This window comes from Pezoporus flaviventris, unplaced genomic scaffold, assembly GCF_033815535.1.
Source record: "Pezoporus flaviventris isolate CSIRO_AGI_PZ_B2104156 unplaced genomic scaffold, CSIRO_AGI_Pfla_v1 ptg000066l, whole genome shotgun sequence".
In the NCBI taxonomy this organism is placed as follows: domain Eukaryota; kingdom Metazoa; phylum Chordata; class Aves; order Psittaciformes; family Psittacidae; genus Pezoporus; species Pezoporus flaviventris.
This window is the reverse complement of record NW_026892614.1, coordinates 16407082-16430150: the sequence shown is the minus strand read 5'-3', so window position 1 is coordinate 16430150 and position 23069 is coordinate 16407082. Positions and strand designations below refer to the sequence as shown.

At 41.2% G+C, this 23069-nt stretch overlaps 1 protein-coding gene across 5 annotated transcripts in view; it reads right to left on the bottom strand.

The window, feature by feature from the left end:
- Positions 1–614: 614 nt before the first annotated feature.
- RPS6KA2 (ribosomal protein S6 kinase A2) overlaps positions 615–23069 on the bottom strand; it is a 296264-nt gene continuing 273809 nt past the window's right edge. For all 5 annotated transcript variants that reach the window (XM_061471390.1, XM_061471391.1, XM_061471389.1 and 2 more), the window contains exons 15-21: positions 14905–14994; positions 13287–13445; positions 11901–12062; positions 7373–7449; positions 5272–5389; positions 3966–4103; positions 615–3571 (exon numbers count right to left, since the gene is read on the bottom strand). In XM_061471390.1, the coding sequence (XP_061327374.1) occupies positions 3446–3571; positions 3966–4103; positions 5272–5389; positions 7373–7449; positions 11901–12062; positions 13287–13445; positions 14905–14994 (870 nt within the window). In that variant the 3' untranslated portion in view covers positions 615–3445. The remainder of the gene's footprint in view (positions 3572–3965; positions 4104–5271; positions 5390–7372; positions 7450–11900; positions 12063–13286; positions 13446–14904; positions 14995–23069) is intronic.

The following is a 23069-nucleotide window of genomic DNA, read 5'->3' as shown; positions in this document are numbered from 1 at the left end:
ATTATTTTCTCCTAGAAAGAATAAATACTTATTGCTGAGCTGTACTGCAGCAAGGAGTTTGGAAAGGAGATGCTGGTATAAAAGCAGCTACAGCAGTAATTAGGCCGTGGCCATGCATCTTCACCTGGATCCAGCTGGGCCAGGGGAAGCAGTGGGTGCTATCCGTCTGAAATAATGAGTGCCAATGGCATATTCCTTCCCCTCTGCTGGGAGCAACTGTCCATTGGATTTGCTGATGGAGGCTCTGGTATTTCAGTCCCAAATGAGCTGGCTCAGCAAGACTGATGTGGAAATAATTTAATTGGGTTCATCTTGACTGAAGTAGGTCATGAAACCCTCAGAAGAGCATCTCCCATGGCAAGCCTGTGAAGGGGGGGAATACACAGCTAGGATAGAAAGGAGGCTGGATAGGACAGGACAGCTTCTGGCCACAGCCACCTATGCACACCCACGGTGACCAATACCACTTTCAACTACCGGTTTTCAAGAACGCTGAAGATAAAACTCTTCTGAGTATCTCCTCAAACACTGATTAAGCTTCTATCCTCATTTGGACAAGCTGGGACAGCACTTTTTTGTGCATGTATTTACATGCACACATACATGTGCATATATCTGGATGCACTGGCAACAAAATTTTAATAAGAAAACCCCATTATATGCAATTTATAGGCTTACAAAGTAATTAATGAGCATCAACACATATAATTCTGTATATGGCCCAAACCTTGTATGGTTAATGGGGTAATAGCTGGTGGGTTAGAAAGAGCTAAATCAGGAAGAGATTCAAACCATTAAACTTTGGGAAGAGCAACATCCTGTAAGCTTGGCCTGCAATAATATTCAGGTGAAAAAAAAATGCTCAAAGAATTAAGACCAAGGATAGTAAGAGGAAATTAGACTGTTTCCAATGACTTGGAAGAGAAAGAAAACTGAAGCAATGAAAAATAGCCAGGAAATCTCAGGGGGAGACAAAACCTGTACATAATATTTACAAAACCCTTTCTGCCCACAGATAGTACAATTACATGGGCCATAGAAAACATTTTGTTTAAAAAACAAATCAGATGGGATTCCAGAAAATACAGCCCTCCCTCCAGGCTGCCCTTAGCATCCTTATGCCCATCCTTCCTTCTTCCAGGATAGAAGTCACTTCCAGGCAAACAGGGCCTGGCCTGAGTGTTTCTGCATCAGCCAGTATCTCCCCTGCCTGCGGACTTGCCTCGTGGTGTGCTGGTAGCAGAAATATGTGATACTTAACTTCTAACAAGACAAAAAGTGTAAAGGCAGCAAAAAGCTGACACTGAGCACAGCTTAGCCAGAGGAGAGAATAAGGGCTGCTGTGTCTATAACCACAGACACGCATCTGCGTGTTTGCACGCATCAGTCCAAGCCAATTCAGCCACTGTGTGAAATTTCACAGCATTGTTTGTTCTAGAAAAGAGAAGGGCTTCAAGGAGAGCTGCTTTGCAGCAGTCCTCTGTGCACAGCACATAAACCTGAACATTAAATATCAGTTTAAAATATTAAGAGTAAGTCTAAATTTAAAAATAGACTAATGCAAACAAGTTTCAGGCAATGCAGGAACAGAGTTGGTTTCAGGAAGCATGTTGCTGCAGCAAACCTTGTTCCTTTGAACATTCTGAGGCAATGATTGGTAATTCCAGTTCGACGCTGAGATGCACATACATATTCAACAAGAAAAAATTCCCATCTCTAGAATATGAAGCTCCATGTTCACATTTTTCTTTCTTTCCCATCACAACAGAAAAAGAAGCCAACATAACACATTCACTTTTCCCACAAAGCATCTGAGGTGACAAAATTTACTTGGAAAATAAAAATTAACAAAAGCAGTACAAAGAAGAATCCTGGTCAGCTTCTGACCACCATAAACCAAAATGGGTAAGAAAAAGAATAAAAAAATAGTTCACATCTGACACCACAACCCTTGCTCACTTTCTTTGAAATCAAGGAATGAGAAAAAAGGTCCATTTTGCTGAGAGCATTTCAACAAAGTTTTCTTCCCCTGAACCTGGAAAACCCAGGGTACAGAACTTTTGTTTTATATATATATAAATACACATCTACATATTTATATAAATATAAAAGCAGAGCATCCTCCAGTTTCTCCTCATAATTTATTATTATTAAAGCTTGTAATAGAGTTAGCTGGACTCTTCAGAAGTGGATACTCTCTGTACACACATCACAGGGAGTTGAGCTCTGCTAGAGAACAGCCAGGCAAGGACATGAAATGTTGGGTGATGGAGGTGGATTCAGGTAAGCAGCCAGGGGAGGGCAGAGAGCAGTGACTGGAAATGGCCTCACATGCTCCAGGGTGGCACTTTGGCCTGCCAGAGCTGATTTGGTGATGGCATGGAAGGAGAGCTGCATGACCCAGCCAGCCCTTGTCAGCTCAGCCGCCCACCAACCCTCTTCTGTACCAGCTGCTGGAGAGAAACTAAGCCTTGCTTTTAGAGCCACAGTATGCCCCCCAAGCACGAAGTTCCCTTTGGCAGGACTCCTCCCCATGCTGCCACAGGGTTTTTTGCCTACTGTCCTCAGTCACCCACACCTTTCCCTGCCTCTGCTCAGTTCACCAGCCCCTTTGCCCAGTCCTCCCACTTGCTGGCTGAGACCAGACACCTTTTTCTCCTCTGATCCACAGGCCCCTACTCACAATGTTTTACATGAATGCTTTCCCCCAGTCTCACAAGACCCAATAATTTCTGCAGAGGACCGAGTTTCTCAGAGGTTTCCTGCTCTTGGAGACCTCTGTGTAAGTCAGGGCTGGTGGCATGCGCTCCATGAGCTGTGCTGTCTTCGTTTCAGAGAGGGCAGGGGCAAAGTGCAAAGGATTTCTTAAAATCAGAAGGTATTTCCACCACTGACAGCTCTCTCTCCTTCATGTTATGTAGAACTTGCTTCAAGTAAGGTATAATTAATGTGTCTCTGCAGCCTTCACTCTTCCTGGGGTGAGTGGAGATCAGTAACATCAGCTGGTGACCAGCCAAGTCACTTCATCATGATGCATGCTGGAACAGCTGGAAACATTCAAACCCGACTGTGTTCTTCATAACAAAAAGTGCTTTTCTTGAGAAACAAAATGAAAACAGTGTTCTCATGGAACATCTTAAGGACTCAAAAACAGTGTTTCCTAAGGCGGGACGGATGGAGCACACCTACTTTATTTGGCTTTATCTCAGTGAGGAACAGAGCTACTGGCAAAATTGGCACATCTTTGTGAAGTTGTTAAACTTGGGACCCTGGCTGGAATGTAAAAGAAATGATGGAGCAAAGGAGAACTTTTGCCTTACACTGGGCTTCTGCTAGTTCTGGCGATTTCATGTGCAGGTTGTCCAAAAAATTCTGCTAGCCAAGTAAAGATGAATTTCTCAAATAATAAAATGTGGGTTTTCAAAGAGGCCTTTTGGGGGTACTGCTACAACCTGGTAGAGGTAAGTCTTTTCATGCCCCGCCGCTGAGCCAGACTGGAGGACAATACAGGCTCCAGCCTCGGTGCCTGAGGTGCTCGGTTTAAAGCAAAGTAAGTGGCTGCCATTGCACCCTGTAAAAGAGAGAAAGAAAATGCTGGGTTGAAATTCCATTCTTTGGTGGTTTTGCCCTCTCTTCCCCTACACAAGTCCCTACAAAGAATGGACATGCATGGACAATTTCCATGAAACGATAGCAACATTTAGGCTGGCAGAGAGCTGAAACGTCTCTGATTCAAAGTGGTGGGTAGCAGTACGTGCACAGAAAGCCAGCATGTCCTTACAAAGCAGCTTGAAGTTAAAGATTGAGAAGGTGACAGGTCACAAATCCTTACTATTAATACAATGCCACATTAAATTTGGCCTCTGAGGCAAATAATATTCCCAATTTCTCTATCACTTTCCAGAATATTTACACAGATGACAGCTCTTTGTGCAAGAAGGAAGAGGCACAGGTGTAGGATGTACCTTCACCAGGTGAACATCCTGTCTGCTGAGTTGATTTTGAGACAGATACTCCCTGTTCACTATCCATGGATGTCTTAGGACTTGGACTGCTGTGAGGCGCTGATGAGGGTCTACGTGAAGCATCTTAGACACAATGTCCTGGGTTTAAAAGGGAGAAAACAGTAAAAGGGAAAATGTAATTAACAGCAGTTCAGGTTTTACTAAGATCTTCCTGGCGGCAGTGTCACCACCAGCATGTCCAATGGAGAGAGTGACGCACTTCAGATATGCTTGATATTTTTAAAGTGTAACGTCCTATCTTCAGAATTTTCAAATGTAATGTTCAACTCTCAGCTGATAATCCAGTCAAAAGATAACACGGGGGAGGGGGGGTGGTATTCATCTTACTGAGTGAGTGTTAATTACTGGAGACCTCATAGGGGTGATAAACTCCCATGTAGGGAGGATGCCATCTGGAGGGATCTGACTCCAAAGCATGCTTATAGAAGAAGCTTAGAAAAGAAATCTGACATTCAGGTGGCTAAATTTCAACGAGATCAGTTCTACCGCATCTGAAAGTTTTCATTTCAAAACTGGACATCTGATAAAAAATATACTGTGAGGCTCACAGGTGTGAGCAAGATTAAGATGTTACTAAGATTGCTTGCAGTTTTGCCGTGGGATATGTCAATGTTCTTCCATTGGATACTACCAGTTGCTAGAACTGAAATCTCTTGCAGGAATCTCTGAATCCTGTCAAAGTTTTTGATTAATGCCAGGCAACTGGAAGCTTGTCAGCTTTCCTGCCCATCTACCTGTCTCACAGACTACTGCACAGCTTCGTGCTCAGAAGTCTCAGCACCAGATTAATTTTATCTCCTGGGGTTCCCATGCTTTTTGATAGATGAGCAGCCTACACTGTGAACTGTACAGGAGTTGAAAATGCTAGTTTGTAAACTGCTTACTTCTTGCTACCTTTGAGGGGCAAAAAGGTGATTCAAATACAGACCATACATCTGTGGCATTGTCAGCTCTGTGCTTCTTTTAAAAGTTCAGTTGCACCAAAAAAGAATTCTGTGCCATTTAAATCTCAAGAGCATTCACAGCTGATGGCACTATATTATGCCTTAGTTTAATGAAATAAACTACCAGAATTCCTGACACACTATTTCATGTGGAGTAGTAGAAACATAAAGAAGCAAGCTTTTATTCCATGAGGCACTGGGGAATAACCCTTCTGACTATCTGTCTCTGAAGTTTGCTACAACTGCAGGTTACAAGCCCATTTCAGAGAACAAGAAAATAATCTGAGAAGGAGTTCACTGACCTTTGCAGTGTCAGATACTGAATCCCAGTTTCCTCCTGTAAGTGCATATTTGCCACTGCCAATCCTGGCCAGAATCTCCTCTGGGGTGTCATCTGGTCCATTTGCAAAAGGAGTGAACCTATTCAAAAAACAAAAAAACAGAAAAAAATGCAGTGTAATTTGCAAGTATATGATTTTTAGAATCTAGTGCTAACTGGCCACCAATTACAATAGTAATTTGGCTCCAGAGTGGACCAGACATCTCTGCTTTCACTCTATACAGTCCAGTGGTTCCTCATAATAAGTTGTTCTGCAAATGAAAAGACTGATTCCTTAATTGGTTTTAAATTTTTGTTCTGTTCTCATTTTTTAGGAATTAACTATTCTTTTTAAAAAGTAGACAGGTTTTTGCCTCTCTGATTGTTTTAACTCCACTTTATTGCCATGGAAGTACCTTGATAAAGGCAAGAAAGGATAAAAATAATAAAATACTAAAATATAATAAAATATTATTCCAGTCTATAAATATCAGGAGGGATGCGCTAAGAGTTAAGAATCAGCTAGAACTCTGAGGTCTGTCATTACCTGCATTAACAGGATCCTGGGCTTATGCTCTAGTCCTGGCTGTCTGAACCCTCTCTGCTCATAGTGATAATGGCAGAATAAAATCCTGGATGCAAATAATAGTAATTTCCTACTAACTTTCCTCCAGTGAGGAAGAACAAGTGGTGGTATCTAAAAAGTCAGCACTTCCCAACTGTCTGTATTATTTGTATTTTCTAAGTGCGACAAAAGTGAGATAAAAGTTAATGGCACCTGTCATCAAATTTAATATCCACTAAGTAGTGCAATTTAAATTTCCAATTCTGGTATATTTGTTTTGTTTTGGATTTTTTTCACATTTAAGAAAAGAAACATTTTGAATATATTCAGTTAAACAAATATGACTGTGGGTAATGTATTAATTTTATTTTACTGATTTTGGTTGTGTATCATTGCATATCCATAGCATTAGCCAAATGAAAACAGGTTTTTGGAAACCTCAGCAGACTGTGACACTGTCCCTGAAGGTCACAATGTGTTTCACCTAATGGTGAACACATTTGTACTTAGGAACAAAATAGATGTGATAGAAACTCCTGGCACCTTTTCTATAATCTATGAGGCAAGATACACGAGTTACAGAAAGGTAGGGTCCAGCTCTTTGTTTTCTGTATAAATCTATGAGTGAATCCAAGCTTTTTGCCACAGCTGAATGATCAGGAAGCATATTAAAGTGCTGTGAGAAGTCACCGAAAAGTTTCAAGCTGCATTTAGGTACATTAAATACCCCTGTACCATACCCTGAGGAATAAAATTCAGTGTCCTGATAACTCCAGATTGGGTTTGCACACTGTGTTTGCCATTCACCCCAGCATATCTTATGCCTATCCTTCACTGCTTATTTCAGTATGCCTCTTTCTCTGGGTTTTCCTGTGTCAATATTTAACTTTAGCCAACATATTGGTATTGTTGGTAGGGGTACTTTTGCTAAGTACCCTGCAAATGTTCCTACTGCCTGCTGCTCTTCTTGCCTGTCTGTTCATTTACTTTCTGTACTTTCTGCAGATTATTTTTCAAATAGCATCTGAAAAAGATGTTTGGGTTTGTGTTTGTTGTTTTGTTTGCTTTTTTTTTTAACCTTTAAAGGTGCTCAGATAGATATGTCAACAATAAAAACAGTAGAATACATGTATCAACAGAAATGCATGGACATCCTCTTATGAATGAGGTGAACATGATATGGCTTTTCATACTCCTATGCTCCTCCCCTAGCATAAAGTTTCACGCTGTTTAAGTGGTGAATGAGCCTTTTAGGAGTTTAGGTCTCCTGCACACTTATGGTACAGGCTGTTAAAAACCCAAACAACTTGCAAAGTGTCAAAGATATTTATGCGTTCTGGAGAAACTTATTCTAATTCTAGGTCTTGGCATCTATTTTCTTGCCTCATACAACTGAGCATATTTCCCAAAGGAGGCCAGACAGTTGGCTGTCTCTGTCTGTTACTCCTTTCTGGGTTAATCAGTGCTGAAGTGATGAGCCCACAGGAGACTGCAGCTCTAGGAAAACCTTTCCACTCACCCTGCCAACATGGTATACAGTAGGATCCCCAAACTCCATATGTCACAGGCTGCATCATAACCTTGGCGTTTAAGGACCTGTGCGAAGGAAGGAGAGAGGTGAAAAAAGGTTAATCTGCATTCCTGAATTTTCAGCTTCTGATCTTCAAACAGCACTGATTAGTGATTGTATCTGCTGGCATTTCCAGGGCTTAACTGCATATCCGGCTTGAATAGGTAGCTGCCTCAGGATCAAAATGTTCAGTAGTGGTGTGGAGCAAGGCAAAGCCCCAGCTGGAATGTGCTCTTTAGTGTTCAAGCCCAGCACATCTATCACCTCCGCAGTAAAGAGAGATGAGTGCAGGCTGTTGGAAGCTCTGGGAGCCTCTTTGACCATCTAACACACAGCAAAGCAGAACAACATTTCAGTGTTTTACAGTGTTTCTTAACAAAAGCTTATTAATACTTCGAAATGTATCCTTCATACACAAAGGTTACCAAGAACACTGTAGATGCCACAAGCATAGGGCTGAGTGAGTGACAGTGGTAAGTATGTCTAAGCTTAGTTTGGATTTGGTACAACAAATGGATGCACACTAACCATATCTAATGTCAGACTAGTAAAGATGCATGACAACTACAAGGAAAGCTAAAAGGCTTAATCTTATTTTACTGTTGTATTAAGAAAACTGGCCACATTTTGACTGGATTTAACAGATAACAGGCTAGAACTTGATCCTTTTTTCCTACGGGGAAAAAAAGACCCATGGTAGTTGGCAGAGATCTGACCAGTAGGTTCAGTATTGGCGGAGGACAGCGAGTTACAGCAGTAAGGGTAAAATCTAGATTTCATGGTGCCTATTTGAGTCAGAGCATGTCCAAGCAAAAGTGAAGTCACCACTGAGACAGCATTCCTGAGATTAGGAGAAAAACTTTGTTTCTGTTTGCCGCAGAAAAGCTCAAGGATCATCAGTGAGAGTGACAGAACACTGGAACAGGCTGCCCAGGGAGGTTGTGGAGTCTCGTTCCCTGGAGACATTCAAAACCCACCTGGACACATTCCTGTGTAACCTTATCTAGGTGTTCCTGCTCCGGCAGGGGGACTGGACTAGATGATCTTTTGAGGTCCCTTCCAATCTCTAGCATACTGTGATACTGTGTGATACTGTGATCTCCAGATCTTTCACTTGCTCTTAAAAGCAAACTACCCCTCTGTTCATTCAGTTCTGACACACAAGGAGAGTTCTGTTTCCTTCTGATGCATCAGTAGACACATTAATTTTTGCAAAGCACAGGGAAGGGAAATGTATAAATTCAGCAAGCTTTTCTCTGACCTGTAGCCTTATTACCCAGGAGTGCTTTCAGCTATCTGAAGTCTATCAAAGAAAAGAGAAGCGCTTCTAGGATAAAACAGTTTCAGAAAATGTTGCCTCGACAGATTTTACAAATGATGTGTGGCAGAACAGCCACCTGCCAGGTATGCTGCTGAGCAAACATTTGCTATCTGGAAAAAAAAAACATGCAGAAGAATCCACATTTTCTCCTGTGCATTAATAAAGCTGGTAAAGTCCCGCTTCTGCATCTCTCCCCTGCAGATCATATATATGATCACTGGCTGTTCTGTTTGTTTCCATTTCTTTAGTTCTTGCATTATTTCCCCTTCTATGAATGTTATTTTTTATGGGAAAAACGTATTTGCTATTTGACAAGTTCAGTTGCTTCTTGCTTTGCTTGTGAGACTGAATACCCAGCGCTTATCTTTTGGTGTGGCCATTCTCATGGCTTCTTTGAACAGTTACATTTTCACTGCCATTCACTATCTTCCCCGGGTAATCGAGGACAATCAAGTCCAAGGCAAATGACAGAAAAATGGGGCAGTGATGATATTTAGTGGAGCAGGCTGTTAAGCAAGTGGTTCTACAATCCTAGAATAATGGGCAGGTGTCACTGCTTGCTATCATTCAGTTTGCAAGAACGCTGCTCCACAACAGGGACGCTCACTGTGTGACAGTGTCTAGGGAAAGCTTTGCTGGCAATTACTTTTTATCAACAGCAACTTCACCCCATGGAAATAAACAGGATCCAGTGAGAGCTGTCAATTAGTGTCAGTACTATTTGAAAATGCTCTGTGTAACTGTGGTTAAAGTCAGAACACTGAGCTGGCAGGAGCAAGTGTGGGGAGCCTTTGCCAAAAAGGTTAGTGTTTGACCTAGGGGTGGCAGATATTATCAAACAGTAACAGGCATGTGCCTTAGAAATAAATAGTCAGGGAAAGAGCTTTGCAAAAGATGCAGTGCTGTCCTGCTGTAATGGATGCTGAAGAATACCACCAGTGAAGGGCTTTAGGTCACCTCGAGAATTTGGTGGGATGTGAAGTACAAGCATGAGCTGGTTCTAAGTGCTGCACATGGCAGGTGCCTTGTGGTGATAAGGAAGAAACTTCCCCTGGGTTCATCCAATTCTGATAACAGCTCAGATATTTATCCAGCCCCATTTTATTTCTATAAAGCTTCGATTTTTTGGATTGACATTGTTACAAAGCCAGGCTTATCTTAGTTGTGAGGCAAGCAGGGATGTGTATGGGTATGAAAGCTAATGAATCCCTTAATTTCAAATGCCAAACCAGTCGTTTTTCAGGGATTTTGGAGGAAAACTACAGGATGAAATGTTTTTACTTTATCCCGAAGCTGCATCGGTAGGGAAAGCGCAGCCGGCGTTACCCCTTTGTCCCAGGCCCGCTGCTCATTCCCTGCACCGGGCAGGGCTAGCACTAGGTGGCAGCGTGCGCCTTTCTCCCGAGCAGCCTTCATCTTTTGTTCATCTCCTCTAACACACAAATGCAACGTTTCCAAAATGAAGTTGAGATCCAAGAGGACAAACAGGTCCTCCTCCCTCTGCCACTGTCCCCTTGTGTCATGGGCTCAGCTGATTTTCTGACGCCTTGTCGGGTTTCACGGGTGTATGGCAGACGTTATAGCAGGGCTCAGACAGGGATCCTGAAAGTCAAGCACAGGCTGGAGGGCAGCGTTTTATCACAGGTCAAATGTAAAAGCACTTCAGGCTTTATGTAAGCTCTCTGCCAGTTCTGGTGACATTTCAATTAATCTCCAAAGTTTCCTGCATTAGCAGGACCTGTCTTATTCAAACAAATGTCTAGGAGCATCATTTCTGCTTTCAGTTCAATCAGAAGTCTGACCTGAAACTGCATTGGGCTGGCAATGTTTGTGGCTACAGACTCTATACAGAATAGCCCATCACTAAAAATAGCTACACCTATTTTAAGGGTATTGTATCTTGGAGAAAATCCAAGTGCTTTAAATCTTAAAATTTTGATAAATTTTAAGCACCTCATTCCAGTTTCTAAAATGAGAACCCAACCAAACAGCAATAAAACACAAACCAATCTGCCTTGGCAATGGCAGACTTTTTCTTCTGAAAAAATCTGCTTTGAATTTATATTGCCCTGGCAACGGTCTCAATTTAATAAATTCTCCTTCTGATGCTGGAAGGCTGCGAATCCTATAACTTTTGGTATCGCAAAAGGACCTTTTACAAAGGATCATCTCATTTTTCTCTTCTCATTTATGTACCAGATGAACATTGGATGGAAGAGAGTTATGGTGAAGAAAAGATAACTGAATGATACCAACAGAGAGAGTGGTATTTGACAGTAGAGGACAGATGAAGTATTGAAAGGCAATAGTTTTGTGTTTTTCTCATAACGAACATAGCAAGCAGAGGAAGACACACTTCTGAAGTTGTGTATTGCAGATACCAAAACTGATGATAAGCATCACTCCAAGAAATGGAGAGTTACTCAGGAAATTAACCTCTTTCTCCTTCATCAGAAGGAAGCAGCTATGAACGTCTCAAAGGTCAAATACAACAGAGCCCAAACCATACAAACGGCTGTGGGACCCAAATCCAGTCCTGTGGTACTGCATGAAGGGAACAGCACTTGCCAGCAATGCAGAGCTGCCTCAGCCCATGCTTGGGGCAAACTGTTTGGTCTTCCCCCTTTTCCCCATCTGTAAAATCAGGAAAGCAGCCCTTTCCTACATTCCCCATAACAGGGGGGACTAGTACTAGGAAAGCCCAAGAGAAGAGATGTTTCTTTAGTTCAATAAACCCAACAATAAAGCTGCCACTGACTCCAGTGTGGTAAGGATTTAAAGCATGGATTTTTCTTCTGAGTCTTATTCCTGACATTATGATTTTCTGCTTAAGCCTTGTCCCATTCTGATGCAGTGCACCAGCGGGGAAACAGTCTGAGCAGAAGCAGCTGGAGAAAAAAGAATATTTATCACCGTAATGAGCCAACGCATTTTGTACGTCAGTCACAGAGACACAGACAGACACCAGCTTCTGTCAGGAACAAAACAACTTCCCTGACAAGGGCAGGAATAGGAAAGTTATGGTAATAGAGACTGTGCAAGTGTCTGGTTTCTGCTTTGCTCCTCTTGTAAAGGCAGCGAGGAAAAGGGAGGAGGGGAGGAAAGACTGCTTCCTAGGACACACTCATTACTCACGGCTTTGAAATGCAATCCTACCTCAGGGGCAACAAAGTTGGCTGTGTAGCAGGGAGTCATGAGCAACCCATTCTCTGCTCTCAGTTGCTTGGCAAACCCGAAGTCACAGATCCTGATGGAGTCTGGGTTTCCTGACTCATCCATGTAGAGGATGTTACTTGGCTTGAGATCTCGGTGCACCACCTTAACAAGAAAGCAGCAAGGAACAAGTGAGGAGAGGAGGTCAGGGAGCATCCAGGCTTGGCTGCCATTTCTGGTCTGCTGGTTGAAGTAGGCCAAGGGCTCATGCCAAAAATATTTAAGTTTTGGAGAAAAACAAAGGGGGAAGAGGGAAAAAAAAGGTTAAAGTCTGTTAAAATCAGAAGGAACATGTTTGATAGCCTCTGTTGGTGTATTAAGATTGAGACTGCTGCTCTCAGGGGGATCCACCTTCCAGAGGACGCTCAGAGGATGTTGCTGTACAAACACCTTGGGGTAAAAGTCCCCTGGGACCTGAGGGCCTTAAATATTCATCTGAAAGGCAAAGAAGAAATCCCGTCATAGGAGGATACTGTGTAAAGGTCTCCTTGTGACTGTGTATGCAAGAGACTCACATGGAAAGGGATGGATTCTTTTTTTCCTCCTTTCAAAATGTATTTACAAAAGTTCTTCCTATAGGCACACAACTTCAAGTAGCTGCATGTTTTACCAGACATGCTGAATATCACTGGTGGGAAAGCAGCCTTCATTTGTTACAGCAAGACTGAAAAACTATAATGAAAACATAAAAGCCCAAGCACAAAACACACTTCTTTTAACCATAGAATCATAGAACTAACTAGGTTGGAAAAGACCTTTAAGGTCATCAAGTCCAAGAAACGGAAAAAGCAGCAAATATTTGACTAGTCATCCAAACTACTTGTCCCTGAAAAGCGGAAAAGGAGAGACTTTCAAACTGCCATAGACAGCTTAGATTTCAAAAGCCAGCTCTTTAACAGCATGTCAGAATTCTTTCCCGTGAGCTGCTCAGTCTGCCACTTCATTTGGAGAGCTGAGCATCTGATTTTCTACCTATTGGCTGATGCAGCTACCCTATTTGAAATTCTGTTAAAAGATCAGGTACTGCCATAATGACTGTGATAAAAAGTAAACAAGTACATCTCAAAAAGGTACATGAACTTGAAAAGCAGTGTAGTTTGGGAATGAAAATACCACTTCAACATACTGCAGTTCAGTTGTAAAATGGCTAAGAAGCGTATCACCCTATTTCACAAAGCAGATGTAATTATAAACATGGAGAAAGATTAATTTTTCTTATTAAAAAAACCCAACTTTTTTACATTTTGGAGTAGCAAAATAACAGCTATTTGCTTTTTCTAAAAGTATTTTAGGAAGGTTGATGTGTATAGCCGAAAAAGCAATTCTTACACCCTGAGAGTGCAGGTAGTCCACAGTCTTGGTGATGGTGCACAGCACAGCACTGGCTTCCCGCTCTGAGAAACACTTCTGCCGAAGAATGCGGTCCAGGAGCTCACCTCCCCGCATCAGCTCCATCACTAGGTACACATATTTCCCATCATCATAGACCTGGAAGAATAATAGAATAAATATATTAACTTGGTTAGAGGTTGGTCCTTTAATCACAGCATTGGCTTGCCTTTGTGAGATGTTGCAAGAAGAAAATGTCAGCTAATATGTGGGAAATGTGCTTATTATACTTTACAGCACAAGAGTCAGCTTTAGAAGATGGCTAAATTATCACTTTTTTCTCATGTCTGGAGCAACTTGCTGTTTGGTCCACACAGAAATGTAGCTTTCTTGATCCGCTATCATGTCAGCAGATAAGACCAAGCTGCTAAAAGCAGCATCACTTCACACAGTCTGAAATGTCTACTGGCTCTCACCCAAGCCTCCTTCTCAGTAGTGCTCTCTCTTTCCACTTCTGCAGAGTAACGTTTACCATTTCAAATATCAATATTTCCCTTTGACTCATGATCAGCTAAATGAACTGTATTGTACTGCTGGCCAAGATCTGCTTCCAATCATATTATATAGCTTATATTTGCAGTTCTGGTGAATACATTGTTGATATCAGCCACAAGATGCATTTACCTTCAATGTCAATTGCAAAGGGTAGGAGGCATTTTTTGTCTAAATTGGAAGATAAACTTTTTCATGTCATAATCCTTTATCTGGACTGCAATAATAGGAGCTGTTATAATCATCAATGCTTTTGGAAAGGAATGTGAAGCCTTTTTTTTTGCTCCTATTTTAAGATACTCTCTAACACTTCAGAATTAGGTGAGACTTTCCTGAAGGCATGTGATTAGAAATTTTTTATACACTTTTCCAAGGTCTGAACCCTAAGATACCACTGACACCAGCAGGATTTTTGACCTGTAAACTCTGGGTATGACACAATGTGGACAGTCCTAGGTGAGACTGCAGGCAGAGTAAGTAAAACATCTCTGAGTCTCTGACTAAAGGTCATTACTGTATATAAGCATAGCAAAGGCCATTCTTCATATGAAATACTGGAGAAAGATACCTTCATGTCTGCTCAGGCTGCTTGAGTAGAAGTTAAATACTCCCTGGCATTAAAACACTACCAGGAGAAACCCTAGTGACTCTGTGAGCTCTCCTCTTTCCAACAAAGCAGATACCACAGGCTGCACGAGAACAGCTGCTAAGTGTGAAAGAGCATCCCCTGCCCAGCAGTACTACTGTGTGTGCTCAACAGCTTGCTCCAAAGCATCCAACAAGGGAGATCTCACTTCCAGAAAGTGCTGCAAACCAAACATGTTTTGTGCTCTGGCACTGTACCCCTTTGGGTTTATTTACTGCTGGTTAGACAGCAACTGGAGAATGTATAACCTGACCAGTCTTTCCAACTGCTATCTGGTAATTTGTTAATTATTTCCTTGGTTTCAGTGGGTCTGGTTTTAGCTTTAACCTTCAGCTGAAGAATGTCCAGACATGGCTTAGTAGATGAGCCTGATCGTAAGTTGAAAATTGTTTAATGCTGAAGTCCCCAAAGACTACTCACATCTTTAAGAGTAATGATGTTTGGATGCTGTCCATATCGCAAGAGGATCTCAATTTCTTCAGAGGGGTCTCTCTTGCTCTTATCGATTATCTGGAATAAATGAAGCGCAGTGTAGTAAGATACCGGCTAGCAGTACTAAGCACAAACCAAGCAATTTCTACAGTTTAAGCAAATTAATATTTAAAACTCTTCTATTAATCATTATTCTAGGAGAGGGCATCTCAAACCCTGTGCAAATGACAGCCATGCTGACTATGTGCCAAAGCCAGATGGCGCAATAATTAGTTTAGATTCTGGAGGCACAGACCCTCTTTTTTGATGCCTATAGTTTTATTTGCCTATAAATGACGGCAGTTACAAGAAGTCTCATTTAGAAATCAAATGACCCAAAGAGTTTTAAAATCATAATAGTTTCAAATTACCTCTGACATAAAAAATAGGTAAGTTCATAATATTGGCTTATACTTGTATATCTGCTGATAAATTAATAGAAATTACTTATCAGGTGGGTTTGTGAGAAATGAAAATATAGAGAAATTTACTGAGGGGACATCCGAGTGAAACTATTGGTAATCACTTGGTTCTTTGGGCCATGCTGTTGTAATGAACAGGAGAGTGGCCAGAAATTGCATGTGGCCATATAACTAAACTCTGCTCGTTTCTAAACTAGAAAGAAATTTGTTCAGTGTATCACTTTTCTGTATTCAGCATCTTTTGCTTTATCAGAGAGTATAGCGAGACATGAGAACTTTTTGGTTTTATAGCAGCAGGTATCAGAAAAACAGGACACCGGCTGCTTAGGGAGCATCCCTGCATGGAAAGCCTGCTGTTAGAATAGCACGGACTTCTCATCAATGCTCCTATTACATGTATTTGCGATGTCAGTCAAAGAGCTTTGACCGTTTGTCCAGCTGAGAGCACTGATTACTGTTTCTCACTTTAAAGAAATAAATGATAAATATGAAACAATAAATAGCTAGAAAATAACCCAAGGGAGATCTTTGTATTTTGAAATTTCAGATGCAACTGCACAGAGAATGGAAAAAGACTCATTCTACTAGAAACTCATTAGGAGCACAGTATTTTGGCACAATTGCTAGAAAAGAGCAGCAGTACTTTTAATAATAGATTTACTGAAGAGGAATAGGAGGCATTTTCAGAAAATTACAGTTCCATTACTGGCTTTCATTTGAAGGCTTCCAACCTTAAATACAGTTAGTTCTGTTTAACAAGTAGGCACAGAGCACAGATTTAAAACAATGCTGTTTGCAGGGAAATGAGTTTTAAAAAATCTCTTTTTTTTAATGAAGATAAATGTCTGGCTGCTTTCGCACTCATTTTGTAATGGCTTAATTATGGTGATAAACATTTAAGTAGATGTCTAGAATTTTATGCATCAGTTATTAACAGCGCATACTTGAATATATATTAGAGGTTTCGTAGTCATCATGACTAGCATGCATTTGCAGTGATAATGATGGTCGGTAGTTGTTCATGGTTGAGGTATCCATCTGAAGCCTTATTAATGATTTGGTTCTGAATTAATAGCAGTGTGACAAGTGAAAGTTCAACAGGGAGCTGATGCAGGTAGATGGCTGTTGTCCACATTTGAATAAAGGAAGGAAAAACCTCAAAAACAGGTAAGTGGAAAAAAAGTGCTACTAGCAATTTCTCTGTAGAATAATGTTTTTTTTTCTAGTTTAGTTGAGACATTCTCAAAAAGCCAATGAAACCCTGATGGAACGACTCCTCATAAATACAACCACTGTGACTGAATGTGTCCCACTCAACCAATTACTCCAGCATATAAAAAGATCTGCAGGGCCACTTCCTTGGCTAATTTAATATAGCTCTTGCCAAATTAATGGAATTACACATCTGTGCACCTGTTAGGATCTTCCTCCTTTTGTACAAACCTGCAGAATTTACTGCAGCAAGTATTACTACCACTGCATGAAGTACTACTATCACTGTAGCACTGTAGCAAGGAATATATTCTAGATTCTTTTCCTGTTGTATTTTCCTGTGAAAGGAAATATCCAGAGCTGTAGAAAATTTTAAGCAACTTTTAATAATGCAGGACTGTAAATGTGTATCTGTGGCCTGCAAAAAAATCTAACCCAAAAATAGTCTCAGATATTGACACAAACCTCAAAATAAATAACCTGAAGCAGTCTGCTGATTTAGTAGCAACAAAAGTAGCTGATACAGAATGCCTCTAATACACAGTATGCTATATAAATATGAATCACAAGACAGTCCTGCTAAATATGTATGCTTTTTGCTTTAATGCGTGCACAAGCTGTGACACAGTTCTTAAATGGACAAACTGCCACAAACCATACAACAAATCATTGTCAGAGCTGTGAAGGGAACTGCCAAATTTCTCTCAGTACCTGGGCAGTCCAGTTGGACAAACTAGAACAATTTTCTTCCTCTGTAGTGAGAGACTGTCACCCTGACAGTGCCTCTCGTCACTATGCCTGTGACTTACACTTGGCCCACGACTGATAAAGCAGCAAAGGATGTGGCTGCCACAACTTCAGTAGAAATCTCTCCAATTCAGACTGGCTGCAGTAGGTACTTTGGTTTTGAGTAGTATGTAATGATGCTACTTCTCTGTTTCTCTCTGTATATGAGTGGTGAAGAACACTAAGTAGGAAAGACATCATACTATATAAAAACCTTAACTGAAAATGTAACAAGAACTCTGTTGTACTTTGGCAGAGAAGGGCTATAGAACACAGAGGTCTCATATTGTCCTTCAGAAAAGTAAGAAACGGAGCCATACAACAAATAGACTTTTCTCTAGGTATTGGATACCCAGGAATTGCTTAGAAACCTCATCTGTATCAAACAGTGGATGAAACAACTCCAGAATCAAATAGGCTCAGCACATACAATAGTGTCCTTTGTGCTTATAGGAGACTTGTCTGGTCTTCGACTATCACACCTTTTGTGATAGTCATTGACCAGCTGAAAGAAAATGTGTGTTTTCTTCAGTGGAATTTAGGGTAAGAACCTCATGGTATTTTAAGTAGAGCTCCACCAAAGAACAATACTGAACTATTTATCAATGAAGAAAAGATCAGGAGAGAGCATTTTCAAACTCCTAATTAAAGCATCTGCCCAGTTTTTACAAGTCCTTCTAAAAGTCTTTTGCATGGAAAAAAATCACCCAGTTCTCCCTTACTAATGGGTTTTCAATCCCTTCAGCTTTGCCAGAGTGGACTGATGAGTATAAAAGAGAGTATCAGTACAGTTCTGTTTGGGTAACATCTTGCTGAAATTGGTTCAGCAACTATATAGATAGTATATATTAATACTTGCTTGTTGCATTTTTGTGAAGGTATTTGCATGCCTCCAACTGTGTAGATAAGTTTCTTCTTCTGGATCTAGTTATGCCATCAGCAGATGTTACAGTCCTCAGGTGTTTGATACCACCCACCAGCTGGGACTCACAGCCTTCACAGCCCTGCCAAATAAACTGTGTGTGTGAGCACTCCCTAATCTGTTTTTGCAGAATTAGCCCTCTTAATAATACAAATTTATTTTTCAGACATCTGAAATGAACCTGGATGACCTTGCACAAGGAGGACAAATGTATTTCTCACATGGAGATATCCATCACTGCAGTTGTGAGATTGGAAAAAGGCAAGAGGTAGGAGGTGACAATTTAACTGCCTTTGCTATCTGGAAAATGAACAGCTTAAAAGAACAGGTGAGAGGAAAGAGCAGAGCAAGAAAGAAGACAGAAAAGAAATATTAGATAGACTGATGGGAAGAGTAGTGATAGAGGGCTGAAGAGAAAGGATGGGGCTCTGGCCAGGCTAAGCTGGAGTTAGCAGTGAGGAAACTGCTGTCTGTTGTTGGGTCTTCTTGTGCTGGGGAGAAAGAACTTTGTACATCTTTAATGAATAAACAAGACTGCATTAAAACATTTGCTTGGCTCTGACTTGATTTTTCCCCTTAAGTGAAACAGGACGCAAAAGCTCTGTATAATCACGTCAATTGAGATGGGCAGTGGTAGCCATCTCCCTTCCTGGGAAAGCTCAATGTAGCTAATGCTGGCAATGTGGTTTGACCCTTAATACTGTGGTTATGTGCCACTGCCCCGCACTGCAGCAAAAATTCTGTTCTACGTTAGGGGCTTACTCCACAACAAGAATCACAGGAAGTATTAAATGTACACCTGCAGCACAGGCACGACAGGCTAAGAGAGCTGGGCTTGTTCAGCCTGGAGAAGAGAAGGCTCCAGGGAGATCATACAAGTCTTCCAACACCTAAAGTAGGCTTACAGGAAATCTGGAGATGGACTTTTTACAACAGTATGTAGTGATAGGACAACGGTGAATGGCTTTGAACTGACAGGGGGGAGACAATCAGGTCAGCCATTAGGAAAAGAATCTTCACTACAAGGAACATGATGACTGGCAGAGGCTGCCCAGAGAAACAGTGGCTGCCTCATCCCTGGCAGTGTTCAAGGCCAGGTTGGACAGGTCTTTGAGCAACCTGGTCTAGTAGAAGGTATCTCTGCCTGTGGCAGGGTGTTGGAACTAGATGATCTTTGAGGTCCCTTCCAACCCAAACCATTCTGTGATAAAAAGTAGGTTGTGGGGCTTTGACTAAGGAGCTTTGGTGGTCATGCTGTGAGGGTACAAAGCATAGCTCCAGTGTCTGCCTCCTCTTCAACTGCCCCAAGTAACCTTATGTGGCAGGAGAAACTGAGACACCAGAGTGTGAACTGGGGCAGCTGAGCCACTTTTACAGTCCTAACCTGCTGATCTGGTTACAGTAACAGAAAGTCCAGCAGCACATAAGGGCAGACACCTGGGCATTGCAGTACCTTAAAGAACCACAGCTGAGGCTGCCAGTGTGTTTGGGCAGTGCGACATAAGGCTCCCTTGGACCAGACACCAGGGAACTTATGATAGCTTTATGGAAGAAGCATGGAGGAGGAAGAGAGCTTTATACGCTTTTTAAAGCTGCTTTATTTTCTGTTACATACTTGGAAATCTTTTCAAAAGCCTGTTTGGAGTGTAAGCATGGGTAAATCACATTTTTGAAGTGTGATGAGTATATTTCCCCATAAAAACTCTTCCCTTTTCTGGGAGGGATAAGCAAAGGGAGAATTGATTTTGTGTCCCAAGTAGACACTATGTCTACATCACATCTATGATAAGTTCCACCGGTGGAGCTGACTATAGGTGGGATTTGCATCTCTTCAGAAGAAAGGACGCAGAGATTTTAACCTGACAGTTTCGTCTGCAACGTTAATTCCAATGAAAGTGTCACAGAGAGTTCTGAAGTTCTGTGCTGCTGGAAAGTGTACAGGTTTCCATTTCAGTAATATTTTCGTCTAAAAATAAGCCCTATTCGTGCCAAGCATCTGTTTTAATTTGGTTCCTTTTCTGATGTCAAATTACTTGAGCTGGATGAAAATCACTGCAGAAAGGCTAATATTATTTAAAAGGACATGGTATAATTTTACATTTAAGATGTCTCCAAGGAGAACCACTCCAAGCCTAATAGTTTCTGAGGGACTATTTGCTGTGCTATTATTTTTTATTAGCTCCAGAAATTCATTCCCTCATCCATGCTTAAATCTTTCAGAAATGGAGCAAAAAGAATACTAAGGGAAACAGGCCTAATTAGCAATACTTTTCTGAATGAAGACTGGCTCACAGATCAAGCTGTGCATGTGCGACACTAAACTTCCTGCACACAGAGCATGCCTGCTCACTGCCACTGTTTGCTGACTTAGCACTCCTAATCTGTCAACTGGAACTATAGTACTTATTAATTAGCATTTATGCAGTAGCTAACTAACAATTTTGTTCTAATAGCACCTGTGAAACAGAAGAGCTCATTTTAGAGGAAGACCTGCAGTTCTGGAGGCAGAATATCAGGGTGGGAAAGGCCTGCACTGTGTCTGCTCTGCTCAGCTTAGCACTTGTCCTTGGATCAGACTGTAAGTTTTCAGTCTGTAAAATGACTGCAGTGCTACTCCCACCTTCTTTTACAAAAAGCTTTGGGGATGGAAAACAGTATATCATATTCAGATCTTATAAAAGGGGAAAATTATTACATCAATATGGAAGACAAATACAAGAAACACATTTAAATTGCCTCAAAAGAGAAACAGAGCCACAAAGGACCAAATTCTGGCCAAAAATACTTAGGCATTTGACAAGCAAACTAGAGCAAAGATGATACTACTCGGTTGTAAGAAAACTGCTCCCTGATCCTAGGTCTCAGAAAAGATCTAGTTAGCAATTAAAAATGCCATCATATCACATTCTTCAGAGGCTCAGCTGTGCCAAGGGAGAGGCACTGTGAGCTTCATGACCAAATGGGAAGGAGGCTGCAGGAATCCTTATGCCAGAGGGGATGCACAACCACTTCACATCTAAGATTTGCTCTGAAGCTGAGTCTAAGAGGTGGTCTGCACACATTTCTACATTTCTGCCTGCCTCCTCTGTTTATTTTGTTAAGACTTAAGCAACACCTTGATCCCATTTACCCAAGAAATCACCAGCCAGCAATGGCTCTCACTGCTGCAAACAAGCTTGCTGCTTGTAGAAGTGCTCAAGGCACTCCTGGCTCTCTGCCCTGACTTCTTCTCCCAAGTCCTTCAGGCAGATCCCAGCACTCTGGACTGGCCCATCCTTTCTGAAGCTGTAGCTGCAGGCTGCTACCTATTCAAGCAGTGCCTCCTTGGAGAACTGACTGATTTCTACAAGGAGGGTATCTGGCAGAAATATGAGCACACTCAAATAAAAACAATAGAAAAGTGAGACTCATTAAAATTTTGAAGGTATTTACTAAACCCATATCTTTAAAAATTAGAACAGCATATCAGAAATGCTACATTGGTTCCTGATGTTAGAAAAACTGTACACAGCGGCCTTGGTCCAGCATGGAAGTCAGGCCCTTTGATAAAGATGTTTGAAACAGGAAAACCAAGAAAGCCTTCAAAAGCACTCTCACAAGTCATAAGATCCTCATAGCCATTTTTTCCCACAACTCCCTTACTACTTTATCCATTTTACTGTAAATAATTTTATCTTTCCAGTATATCTAGAAGATGCCCATCCATGCTGTTTGTTTGTAGTTACTCTTATTGTATCCACCATGGATTGCAGTTGTAGTTTAGGGTTCTTCATGCTGGTTTCTTTGCAGAGTGCTCTAGAAAACAACCCTCCCTATGCAAATCCAAAGCAGCACAGAGATCTGTGCCTACATCTGCTCTGAAGCCTGTATCTCTTACATGACACCCTACTGCCTATTGGATCTGATGCCACGCTAGCATCTTAAGTATTCTTCAGACAGCAAACAATAACTTTCACTGAAGTGTCTGGATAACAGGATTTCCTGACCCCCAGCTTTATACACCAAATTTCATGGGAGAACATGGTAAGTGTTATCTTTAGTTTATCAAGGTAAGAAGGGGTCTTATACCTCTGACCCTCCATTTTGTTAGGCTATGTTTCCACTAATATGACACTAATTTGTGTGCGAGGGGGAGGACGTCTCGGTCATCTCCTTGAAGAGTCTGTTTTACCAACTGTTCTCACCATCAGACTTTATTTTTTCTGAAACTCCCTTTTTTAGCTTCAAGACATTCTGTTTTGTCTTGCTGTCTTTAGCAGCCAAATGGTTGTCATCCATCATTTATACCACCTTAGAGATATTTATAGATTTTGATCACATCCCACTGGACTCTTGTCTGTCTTTTCTCATATATGTATCTCTTGATAGAGGTTGCCTTGTAATTCTTGAATATTTTCTGCTATGGATTTTCTCTGATTTGTTTATATCCTACCTTCAGCCACGGATACCAAAATAGCACATGGTTTAGTACTACTACCTAGGTACTACAGCAAAGCTCATTTACTTACATGCAACCATGTTAGTAAGACAGAAATCGATAGGTTCGTTTTTCAATTTTATTCATAAAACTTTAACTAAATTAGCAACACATTTGTGCAACACTTGTCTGATGGTGTATTCAAATCTTCGTTCTTCCATCCTATGAACTAGTTGAGTATATTGAACAGTTTCATTACATACCATTCAGGGAATGAAAGCAAATAGGAATGGAAAATTCTGCAGAGATGTTTCCTCAATAACATACTGGAATGTATCTTTCAGAATCACCAGTA